At 35.3% G+C, this 12,516-nt stretch overlaps 1 protein-coding gene across 2 annotated transcripts in view; it reads left to right on the top strand.

Moving 5' to 3' along the window:
• Positions 1-11: 11 nt before the first annotated feature.
• LOC142341549 (protein retinal degeneration B-like) overlaps positions 12-12,516 on the top strand; it is a 62,200-nt gene continuing 49,695 nt past the window's right edge. For both annotated transcript variants that reach the window (XM_075392570.1, XM_075392571.1), the window contains exons 1-2: positions 12-635; positions 7,565-7,784. In XM_075392570.1, the coding sequence (XP_075248685.1) occupies positions 409-635; positions 7,565-7,784 (447 nt within the window). In that variant the 5' untranslated portion in view covers positions 12-408. The remainder of the gene's footprint in view (positions 636-7,564; positions 7,785-12,516) is intronic.

Here is a 12,516-nt window from a genome sequence, read left to right as displayed (position 1 = left end):
TATTTTTCCCGCAGAATTAAAAGAAATGTTAACTTGCTTGCTGAATTAGGCGTTGTTTTTCAGATATTTGATTAACGTCAGAGAATGTGTTAAAAATGGATATCTGATTTAAAATTGGTGGAGCTGTCCATGTCATCTGAAACGCATTCAGTGAGCTACAAGCAGCAAACTGTAACGCAAAATATTGAAGAGGAACCTCAGGAAATGAAGTTTCCAATGATTTACGCAGGAATCGTTTAACAGTCCTTCAATATGGTCCATTTTTAGTAACCCGTTACTGCAAAAATGTCATCCATAAATAAAATTTACCATTGTTGGTCTTTACACGTTGAATTGCCTTTTTTGCTTTATCGTTTCTCGACAACTAGATCGACGCTTACTTAACAGTTTGCATTTTAAGCAGCGACAATGTTGCTAATTGAGTACAGAGTATGTCTTCCTCTGAGCGTAGAAGAATACCAAGTGGCACAGCTGTACATGATTATGAAAAAGAGTCGTAAGGAATCAGAAAGTGCAGGCAGCCGAGTCGAGATTCTGAGCAATGAGCCGTATGAGAATGGACCGGGAGGCACTTCGGGCCAGTATACGAAGAAGCACTACCATATTGGGGAACGGCTACCCCGATGGGCCACATCGTTAGTTCGCATTTTAAACTCCCAATGTTTCTTGTGATATGCTGCGCATAATTTTGATAGTTTTCTCGATTAAATCTATCGGAAAAATCAATAGAGAAGGGCATGAGTGTTTTTTATGTTAATTTTGCTTGTGAGAGATGAATTTTAAAATGTTCTTCGTGATGATTAACGCAAGGCTGAAATAAATGATGAAATAAGTTGACCCACTGAACTGTTATCAGATAAAAATGTGCTGTCTTTCGAAAACACTTCCATAGTATAATAATTATACGAAAAGAGATTTCTTTCTTGGGTTATAAGAAGTTAAAAGCGATTCAGGAAATTCACAATCATAAATTTTTTTGGTAGCAGCCTTCTGAATTAGGTAACTTTGCCTCTAAATATGAGAAAATAGTTTTGGTTAATTGCTCTCAAACGAAGATTGTCACTATTAATATAGTAGTATGTTTGTCTTTTTATGCAAAATTTTCGCTTGAAATTTTTAATAGACGCAAAGAGATAGCGGATGCTAGTTTTTGGCTTTCTCTTGTTTTTACAATTCAAAGAAGTTCAATTGTATTGGCGCTGTTTTTTAGGATATGTTCAACCATTTTCATGATTTTTGAAGTCATATTAGAGTAGTGATTTTTGTCACGCCGAAATAGGCAGTGGAGCGAAAAAGCGAGTGGTTTTGTGGCGTGAAATGTTTTCACTCTAATTTTAAAGTAGAATGAGAAAACAGTGTGTGAACAAAAATTCGCTCTCTCGCTGGTGGTTTTTTGTTCACATGCAGCAATTTCATTTTCCTATTCACTGTTTTTGCGGTTTTTTGGACCGGATTTTTCATAAATGGTTTTCCCAATCCATTCATAGTTCGTTCTAGTCGTAGTTGTTTGTTTAAACCAAATTTCTCCTTATCGCTGGTGGTATTTTGTTCACATGCGGCATTTTGGCATTTTGACATGCGGCATTTGTTTTTTAATAGCCGCACAGCGATAGCTGGGGCTATCAATGGCCTTCTCTTGTTTTTTTTTGTTTCGTTATCGCGATTTTGTTACGACCATATGACGTCATAACCACTTCAAATCTGCTTTTTGTTCATTCGTTTATGCAATTTCAACTGAAACGCGTGCGTAGCGTCTTTTTTTCGCTCTTTATGGAGCGAGTTTTTTTGTTCATTCGCGTGATTAAATTATTGGTCACACGTGACTTACCTCACTCAAAAAAGTGACTTCCTCACTTTGAAATTAACTTTAAGTTACTTTAATTCAAAGAGATAAGGTGAAATGAGTGCTTGTCACTCTAATTGAAGGTTATTTAAGAGCAACTAATAGAAACAACATTAAGTTATGCAGGTTCTCAATCAAAATTTTAACATCTCAGCCCCTAATGAAAAGAATGTTTCTTTTTGGGTCTGTCTTTCTTACCTTCTTTTTAAGACTACAGATCTATGAAGCTATTGCGGCTATTTTCTGGCAATTTGCCAGCTATGTTTTTACAATTCGAGTATGGGAGAGAGCTATACGAGAGAGGTGTATTGGGTGCGCTTTCTTTATACGACTCGAAGAGGAGTATGGGAGATGTGCCTTTTTAAAAGTCTTTGGAGATGTGAGAATTTCGAATCAGAAATTGAAACCTTGAACAAATCGGCGTTCTGAATTAAATTTGAGAGTGGAGCAAAAAAAGTGGTTTAGTTCATACCGTTGGTTTCGAAAGAGCTATATTGTGTGTCACTCTCTTGTGTTACTCGTGTGTGTCACTCTAAACGAGAGCTGCTAATAGAGGCAGCAAAAACTTATACAGATTTTTAATCAAAATTTAACATATCAGCCTTCAATTAAAAGACGAGTTTTTTGGTGTGCTTTTTTTACTGTTTTTGGAGACTGTAGATCGACGAAGCTATTGCGGTTTTTTTCTGGCAATCTGCCAGCTATGTTTTTAAAATTTTATCTGATTTTGGATCTTTTCCGTTTGAGCCCCTCCCCCCTGTGCGTTATGCTCCCCCTAATTACCGAGCACGTGTTTTCATATAATATTTTTTTTGAAAATAAATTATTTGAAAATATAGCATAGAAATTGTAATGGGTGTGCTGTCTTTTTAAGATCTGTTCACACTTTTTCTTGATTTCTGAATCCAAATTGAAGTGATTTGTGTCACGCCAAAATAAGAAGTGGAGCGAAAAAGCAAGTGGTTTTGCGCTGTCAATTTTTTTCGCTCTTATTTTAAAGTAGAATGAGAAAGCGGTGTTTGAACCAACATTCGCCTTCTCGCTAGGCATTTTGACATTGACTTTTACTGAATTTCACTGATTTTTTTTGTGCGTCAGGACTTGCTTGACGTCAGCATTTTTCACTTTTAGTGGAGCGAGTTTTCTGTTCATTCGCGTGCTTAAGTTTTTGGTCACATGTGACCTACCTCAGTCCATAAATGACTTCCTCACTCTGAAGTTGACTTTACTCTAATTCAGAGATAAAGTCAAGTGATTGTGTGCCAGTAGAAGCAGCAATAAGGTAAATAGATTCCTAAAGAAAAGCTAACAAATCAGCGTTTTATAAGAAAGTTTTTTTAAGTCTGTTTCTTTAGACTAAGATCTACGAAGCTATTGCGACTATTTTTGGCAATCTCTCAGCTATGTTCTGTTTTATAACATTCTTTAGCTCTCTTGATGTAACTTCTGCAAAAAAAAACGCGATAAACTGGCAAAGCCTAAGGTCATTAACTTGCTAAGCAGCTCTCTTGATGTTTATTAAACTCTAAGTGTACGGTGCAGCAAAGCTGCTAAGGAACGCCTGAGGCAGAAATTCATGTCTGCCCGGCTTTTGTTTTAGACCACTTTGAATAGCCTGCTTACGCTAAGTTTTCTACAAGCAGCTAACCCCTCGACTGTACTTTGGGAGCAATTTGTCCGACGGTAGGGGGGTTATATACTTTGCACTGAAAACTTTTCAGGCATTGAAATTCCTTGAACGTTTATTATAACGGCCAATGACTAAATTTTGGCTCAGTGAAGGGAAATTTGTTTCGTTCTCATCGAGCGCTGATTTGATTTAAAATCAGACATCTAAAATAATTTTGCGTTTTTTACGTATGCTTGGTCCTAACTGCAGTTTTGCCATTATTTGTTATAAATTTAGGTCTAGGTCAGTGACATGTTCGTTCTACGATTTCCTGGCATAGTATGTACTGATTTAAAAAAGAATTCAAGAAAAATTATTGAATTAGATGTCCAAACGTATACATTTTGAACAGCTTTCGTTGAAATTTTAGCCAAATTGAGCTTTGCTTCTATGTATATTGTACTATATTGTATTTTATATTGTACGTAGCTTGAATATTTTCCAGGGATTCAAAACCTTGACAGAAAAAGTCTGATAGACAGTACAGGTTAAAGATTCCTCAGTTGAAGATGCAAAGTTAATGCAATAATTTAGCCCACTCCTTTACCTTTCTCGAAGCTTATACCTAATTCCGGAAGCTTTTACACCAATAATTAGGTATCAAATGAAAAGGCTTTAAAAGAACCCGTCTATAAGCTACGGAGCTTTATGATTTGAAAAAAAATATCAGTCGCTCACACCTCATGAGCGCCAAATTTTTTTAAGAACGAATAAAATTAAACGCCAAATTAATAACAGTATGTCTCCTCAGTTCAATAGCTATGAACTTTCTAGTTCAACAGAAATGGTACCCGATAGGAATTGAAATCTTCAGCTCCTTTTATTAGAATATACAAAATTCTTAAAATTTGGATAGTTTATGCTTATTGTCGAATATGAATCACGGCAAATTATGCTGAAGCGAAACGTCGAATTTCCTTTCTACCTTTTTTTGATGCACTTGCCTTTATAAAATGTAGTTTAGTAATAATCATAGTTTTTATTGATTGGAAAAATATGCCGCTGTAATACGTCGTATGCCCGATTTTGTCTAATAGTTCTGATAGCTGAGCGGAGGAGCTATAATCGGCCTTCTCTTGTTTCTCTTTATTTTGTCAATTTCTACTTCGTAAACTAGGAGTTGCAACTCCTAGTTTTACGAATTAAAAATATTTTGACGCAATATTTATCAAACGTTACTATTTTTGATAATTTGGACGCAATTGATCCCTTACTAGTGCCCTAACTATTTTTGCGGTTTTTTTTGAGAAAAGGTATCAAATTGTGCTTTCAATGACACTTTATTTTCTTTTGAAACTAGGATGGTGTTCGTCAACTTTACATTGTGGGCATCTGGTAAGTTATCACTGCGTATTTTTTCAAGTTCAATGTTATGGCTGAGCACTAGTGGCTTTCAGTATAATTAGGGTGAGGTAAGTCACTTTAATTGAAGGTTTTTTTAGAGAAACTGATGGTAACAGCAAGGTTTTTTTGGTGAGCTTATAGAAGCATCACATGATTTCTGTTTAATCAAATCAAAATTTGACACCTCATCAATTAATAAACAACTGAGATTATGTTTCGGTCTTATTTTTTTGGCTACTCAAAACTACAGATCTCCGAAGCTATCGCAGCTATTTTCTAGCAATCTGTTAGCTATGTTTTTAAAAAAATGTTTCTGGTCTCTCTACATAAAAGTTTTTGCAAATATAGCTTCTACTGCCAATCCTTTGATTAATAGCTAACATAAAAATGATGTTACTCATTTTTCCTCCTGCAGACATTGAGCTAGAAACTCGTTTATTTTTCTTTCGGTTCAAAAAATGGCTGAGCACTAGTGGCTTTCAGTTTAATTAGGGTGAAGTAAGTCACTTTAATTGAAGGTTTTTTAGAGAAACTAATGGTAACAGCAAGGTTTTTTTGGGGAGCTTATAGAAGCTTCACGTGATTTCTGTTTAATCAAATCAAAATTTGACATCTCATCATTTAATAAACAACTGAGATTATGTTTCGGTCTTATTTTTTTGGCTACTCAAAACTACAGATCTCCGAAGCTATCGCAGCTATTTTCTAGCAATCTGTTAGCTATGTTTTAAAAAAAATGTTTCTGGTCTCTCTACATAAAAGTTTTTGCAAATATAGCTTCTACTGCCAATCCTTTGATTAATAGCTAACATAAAAATGATGTTACTCATTTTTCCTCCTGCAGACATTGAGCTAGAAACTTGTTGAATTTTCTTTCGGTTCAAAAAATGGCTGAGCACTATTGTCTTTCAGTATAATGGGTCAGGTAAGTCACTTTAATTGAAGAATTTTTAGAGAAACTAATGGTAACAGCAAGGTTTTTTTTGGGGAGCTTATAGAAGCTTCACGTGATTTCTGTTTAATCAAATCAAAATTTGACACCTCATCAATTAATAAACAACTGAATTTATGTTTCGGTCTTATTTTTTTGGCTTCTCAAAACTACAGATCTCCGAAGCTATCGCAGCTATTTTCTAGCAATCTGTTAGCTATGTTTTAAAAAAAATGTTTCTGGTCTCTTTACATAAAAGTTTTCGCAAATATAGCTTCTATTGCCAATCCTTTGATTAATAGCTAACTTAAAAATGATATTACTCATTTTTACTCCTGCAGACATTGAGCTAGAAACTTGAATTTTCTTTCGGTTCAAAAAATGGCTGAGCACTATTGGCTTTCAGTATAATGGGTCAGGTAAGTCACTTTAATTGAAGAATTTTTAGAGAAACTAATGGTAACAGCAAGGTTTTTTTGGGGAGCTTATAGAAGCTTCACGTGATTTCTGTTTAATCAAATCAAAATTTGACATCTCATCAATTAATAAACAACTGAGATTATGTTTCGGTCTTATTTTTTTGGCTACTCAAAACTACAGATCTCCGAAGCTATCGCAGCTATTTTCTAGCAATCTGTTAGCTATGTTTTAAAAAAAATGTTTCTGGTCTCTCTACATAAAAGTTTTTGCAAATATGGCTTCTACTGCCAATCCTTTGATTAATAGCTAACATAAAAATGATGTTACTCATTTTTCCTCCTGCAGACATTGAGCTAGAAACTTGTTTATTTTTCTTTCGGTTCAAAAAATGGCTGAGCACTAGTGGCTTTCAGTTTAATTAGGGTGAGGTAAGTCACTTTAATTGAAGGTTTTTTAGAGAAAGTAATGGTAATAACAAGTTTTTTTGGGGAGCTTATAGAAGCATCACATGATTTCTGTTTAATCAAATCAAAATTTGACACCTCATCAATTATTAAACAACTGAATTTATGTTTCGGTCTTATTTTTTTGGCTTCTCAAAACTACAGATCTCCGAAGCTATCGCAGCTATTTTCTAGCAATCTGTTAGCTATGTTTTAAAAAATTGGTTCTGGTCTCTTTACATAAAAGTTTTTGCAAATATAGCGTCTATTGCCAATCCTTTGATTAATAGCTAAAATAAAAATGATATTACTCATTTTTCCTCTTGCAGACATTGAGCTAGAAACTTGTTTAATTTTCTTTCGGTTCAAAAAATAACTAGGGTACTAAAATTGCTGTTTGTTTCTTGGGAATGAGTCCAAATGCTTTGGCACATTCTTTGTACCGTCTTCTTGATTACTTGGTCCCTTTCATTCTGTTTTGTGCTTTGTTTGATTTTGATATGTATAGTAGACTGGTACGAGATCAGAAAGGTTGCTTAATTTTGTAGAATGTTTTTGTCCACAAATCATTCCACGATTTCGCAAAATTATTGCAAAATGGACGTACTTTCAGCAAAATATGGAACTATTTATAGGCTAGGTATTATATGAAATTTCACAAAGATGAGAAAACTAATTTAAGATTCTAATAGTATATGAGAAAAAGGAATAGTAAATTTTTGGTTTCATAAATTTGTGAGCAAAGTTGCGCAAAGGCGTTTACTTTGTAGGTTAATCTATGATGAGGGAGTGTCTGAACATTACTTGATACCAAAATTTACTCAGTGTTTTAACCCAATAGCTCATCTGATTGATCAGAATGGGGCAATTAATATTGAAACTGCACCCCTGTTTTGATTGCAATTTTTGTGAAGGATAATTACAAAACCGGTGCTAGAGGAAGAGGCGTGGAATGCTTACCCGTTCACAAAGACACAATATACGTGCTACAAGGCACCCTCTATGCTCAAGGACAACTTCTCTCTTTCCATAGAGACCAAATACCTCAATGACATTGGCAATTCTGAGAACGTGTTCAACCTCTCCGACTCAGAGCTCAGACAACGCAGGGTGTACCATTTGGACATGATCAATGTAAGTGATGTTGACTCACTAGCTCCGTCCTACCCCAGTGTTGTTTATGACCCACCCGCTTGTATTTTTACCTTTCTACAGCAACGGGGGAGGGGGTAGTATAGATTTAATGCCAACTAAGCTGCTCGGCAAGAAAATATCTATTTTACTTTGGATGTTAATTCTTCAGAGTGCTTAGTTTACGTTTTCTCTCTGGTAGCAGAGCAGAAAGTAGTTTATAAGTGGCAGTAAATTGCTGGGGGTGCATGTGTGATGAAACGAGTAACATTTCAAAATGACAATTTTGATCGAAGCAACACGAAAGCGATCATTGTTAAACGAATGCTTCATCCTCCACCCTCTCTATAGTTTTATTAGGCAATTGAGTTTTGGTTTCTTGTGGCTTCTTTTTTCTTTGATGTTTCTAATTAAGGTACGGCTAGTTGAAAGTTTATATGGCACTACTCTTCGAGTTGTTTCCGGAGTTCTACCGGTTGTTTTTTATGTAAAATTCTCTTGAGCATTTTACTCTTATGCTCATTACTTCTTGCGTGATCTAAATTTCTCCTGTTCACAATTTTAAGCAGCTGAACTCAATTGGCGGCAGTTAAGTACTAAAACTCAAATGAAAATGGGCCGCAATTGGTGTCATTTTTTTTACTTGAAATCTTACTAGTGGAGTACAATAACCTCTAATAATGTCATTTGAAGCCTCTTAGTGAACTTCTTAGTCCCCTCCTGCTGGCTACCTGCCTCATCCCTCCAACTGAAGCAGGCTGCAATAGATTATTAAATTAGAGCTCCCAATAGTCGATCAAGAGCAATGCTGCTTGATAAAGAAAAATACTACAAGGTTAGCTTTTTCGAGTACTTATTATAACAAGTCTCAACCAATGAAAGGTGTCAAGAAGTTCGACCCAGTTTCAGTCCAAGCCTTCTTCTCTTACTTTAATAGGTACAAAGTTTTCTCAGACCATGTTGCATTTTACTGAAAATGAAAATTAATGCTCGTCACCAAAAGTTTCTGAAAAGAGTAACTTTGCGACAATTCTTGCGTTCATTTTAAGTTTTCAGAGGAAGCACCAGATTTGAAGCACAGATTGTTTTGTGATTATAGCTGCGAAGCTGTAAGCTGAGCGGAGCTATATTGCGGTGCTCCTGGTTTTTTACAATTCAAAGAATTTGAATTGTATTGGGGCGCTGTCTTTTTTACGACTCGAAGAGGAGTATTGAAGTCCTTTTTTAAATCAATTTTATTGGAGTGATTTTTGAAGCGGGAAATGAAACGCGTGAAAAAATTTGGAGTGATTTTGGCGCTGAACAAAAGTGAAGAGTGGAGCGAAAAGAGAGTGGTTTTTATTCATACCGCTGTTTTTGAGAGAGCGAGAAATTGATGTGTGAAAAAATTTTCTCTAAGCGAGCGAAATTTTTTTGTTCACGTGCGGCATTTTCAAGCAGTTTTTTTCATTTATTTTGGTTAAGAGGTTTGGTTTTGATTTTGTTTTAATTTTAGGCTGGTTTCGGTAGTGGTTTGAAGGTTTCTGGAAATTAATATGAATTTTATAATAATTCGGAGGTTTTTAATGTATTTTGCTGACTTTCGGGCTAATTTTTGTGTTTTTTGACGATTATTTTGTTTTACTGGCTCAAATGGGTTTTGAAGAAACCCCTTCTACTTGAGCAATTTTATGATAACAATTGGTTACAGATTTGTAGGTAAGAATCATTTTTTGTTGAGAAATATGACAAAAAGATGGCAAAAATTGGAACTATTTTTCTTAATTTTTTGCAGTTTTTCGTTTTTTTTCTGTTGTTAGCAAAGTTTCTTTGCCTAATATGACTTGCCTTTTGTTTTGCGAGCATATGGATATCTTATTGGCTGAAGGGAATTTTTCTTTTGATTTATATGTTTTTGATATATAAAAAAATTTAGTAACTTTTTCCAGTTTTTCAGTGAAAGTTTTTTTTAAGAGCTAGTTTGAAAGTACTAGTTGTTTTGATGAAGTTATTTTGGCAGAGATAGTTTTTTCGGGAACTCAATTTATAATAAAATTTGATCAGATTTTTATCATATTTTAACAGGTTTGATTTTATTGTTTTTACTTTTTTGTTTCATTACTTTGTTTCAAGATAATCATAAATTAGTGAAGGCACGTTTTGTTTGATGAGTAGTTGGATGGCGTTTAAATGGATTTTCACTTCGAGTTGTTTCCGGAAGTCTTCCGGCTATGTTTTTTTAAGATCTGTTCACACATTTTCATGATTTTTGAAGTCAAATTGGAGTAGTAATTTTGGTCACGCCGAAACAGGAAGTGGAGCGAAAAAGCGAGTGGTTTTGCGGCGTGAATTTTTTTCGCTCCAAATTTAAAGTAGAGTGAGAAAACGGTGTTTGAACAAAAATTCGCTTTCTCGCTAGTGGTTTTTTGTTCACATGCGGCATTTTGACTTTGATTCTTACTGTTTTTTCGTTTTTTTTTGGATCGGATTTTTTTCTAAATGGTTTTTCCAATCCATTCATAGTCCGTTCTAGGTCGAGTTTTCTGTTTAGTCAATGAAAATTCTTTGAATTGTACGTCAGGACTTGTCCTGCTATGTTTATTTGTTTCGTCCTCCGACGCTCTTTCGTTTTACATTTGTTTTCACACAGCAAAGCTGAAAAAGTCAAATATTCTGAATGGTTTCTTCCTCTCACTAACGGCATTTGCGCGCGTGACGTCATCTCTCACTCGCTTTAGCAAAAGCTTTTAGGTTATTTTCGTGATTAGATTTTGATCATACGTGACTTACCTCACTCAATAAAATGACTTTTGCACTTTAAAACTTAAGTTTAATTTGAATTTGTTTGAGGTCAAAGGAACTCATATGTGCAGTAAAGGTCCCTAATAAGAGGCTTCTGCGCAATGAATTTTATTAAGCTTTATTATTTTATCGTTTAATTTTTTACATAGTATTTTGAGTGGCGTCGATAACTTTTTCATTTTATATCTGTTTCTATCATACGGCACGCAAGTCTATTCTTTCGCAGCTATTCCGGCAATCTACCGGCTGTTTTTTGAACTGTAAAACTTACCAATATGAAGGAAGTTTTACCTAAATCAGGCTGTATATGGATGCGTGTTGGCAAAGCCCACAATAGGAGTGATAGTAAATATGTGGAAGTTGCATCTTCGCTTTTCTGAATATTGGTAGGCTTGATTTTTCCAAACTATCTGTTTTGGAAGCATTTTTTGTTTTCGATAGTTTTTAACTCACGCGTAGTTTTGCGAAAATTATGGCTATTAAATTTAACGGATTAAAGCTGTGGGATTGAGCAGCGACTGATTTTTCTCTGAACCCTTCGGCGGGTTCAACAAGAAATGGGTTCCTAAAGTTAGGGTGGTTTGATGAAATCTATTTGTTCTTGGTTTCTTTTTTAGAAGTTTGTGCTTTTGAAAAGTGATTGCTTACTTAAAAAATTTGGTAGATGGTTCACCATGGCATTAGTTGGTCTAGTTTAATGAAATTCATGGTGAAATTTCAGGCGTGTCTGTCATTTCTATTTTGTGGGTGCAACCACTTTTAGGTGAACAAAGGTCAGCTTGATAGGTCCTTTATGCAAAAGTATTGGAGATTAAACCAGAGAACTATCATAATTGAACTGTAATTGCTTTTGCGAGTAGAATGGGTTTGCTGCTATCCCAATATAAAGCTGCCTTTTCACGTGGTATAAATTAAGTGTCTGTCGCCACTGTTTATGGCAAAGATTTCATTTGCTTTCAAGAGAGAATTGAGGAAATTGGTGGCCTGTTTCCTGTCCTTTGCAAGTCCCAAATCCAATTAAAGCGAGACCACGCTAATACACAAAAAGGAGATTAAATTTGGCCAAATGCTAAATAGCTGAATTGCCATTCTCCGTAGGTAACCTCATTCACTCAACGACAATTTGTGTAGGCTCTTATGGCTACAAAAGATTAAGAGAGCGCAACGGTACAGAGATAGTCAGTCTCAATTAAGAGAGATTGCTATCTCATGTTGTAATCAACGGGTTCTATTATTGGAAGATAGTCACACGCGAGTGGTCCTTCTATATTTGGAAAGAAGCTGGACTAGACAAATAGGTTGTTGAAAGGCTTACGCGATTATCCAATTTATGAAGAGCGCAATGATACCACTGCATTTAGCAAACGAAATTCTTTGTAAAAGCATGAATGTTAAGTGATTTCTGTAACAGAATGGCGATTTAACATAATTTAGAAAGTTTCCCGGAAACCAACAAATTTCATTCTCGACATGACATTCAGTCAAAAATACACGGTCTCAGAATTTTGCGCTGGAATTCTGTTTTGTCTTAGAAATATTTTTCGCGAGGTGGAAAGTTATTATTGTCTGAGGTATTTGCTGCAGTTTAGGCGGGTTGTAGAAAATATTCAGGGTTAATGGCAGCGCCAACTCCAAACTCAGCCACATAACCTTCAAGAAGTTCTCTACAAACGGCTCTCACTAATTAATCCAGTTTTCTAGGGCTAAGGACTCAGTCTCGGGCTTAGGGTTCATGGTTTTTAACCTAACTTTAGTCATCAAACTATTTTTAATGCTCAATATGCAAATTTTGTGGACGTAGTTATGTTATCAATAGCCGCCGTCAGCCTCTCAAATGCTATATAAGCGCTCTTTTTTTAACTGTTCAAAAAGTTTTTGAATTGCATTAGTGCGCTGTCTTTTAGGACCAGGTAAGGCGTTATGGTTTTTGTGTTTTTTAATAGCCGCGAAGCGA

Source organism: Convolutriloba macropyga, chromosome 6 (genome assembly GCF_964194025.1).
Source record: "Convolutriloba macropyga chromosome 6, txConMacr16.3, whole genome shotgun sequence".
NCBI classification, from domain to species: Eukaryota; Metazoa; Xenacoelomorpha; order Acoela; family Convolutidae; genus Convolutriloba; species Convolutriloba macropyga.
This window is presented reverse-complemented; position numbering and strand designations above follow the sequence as displayed.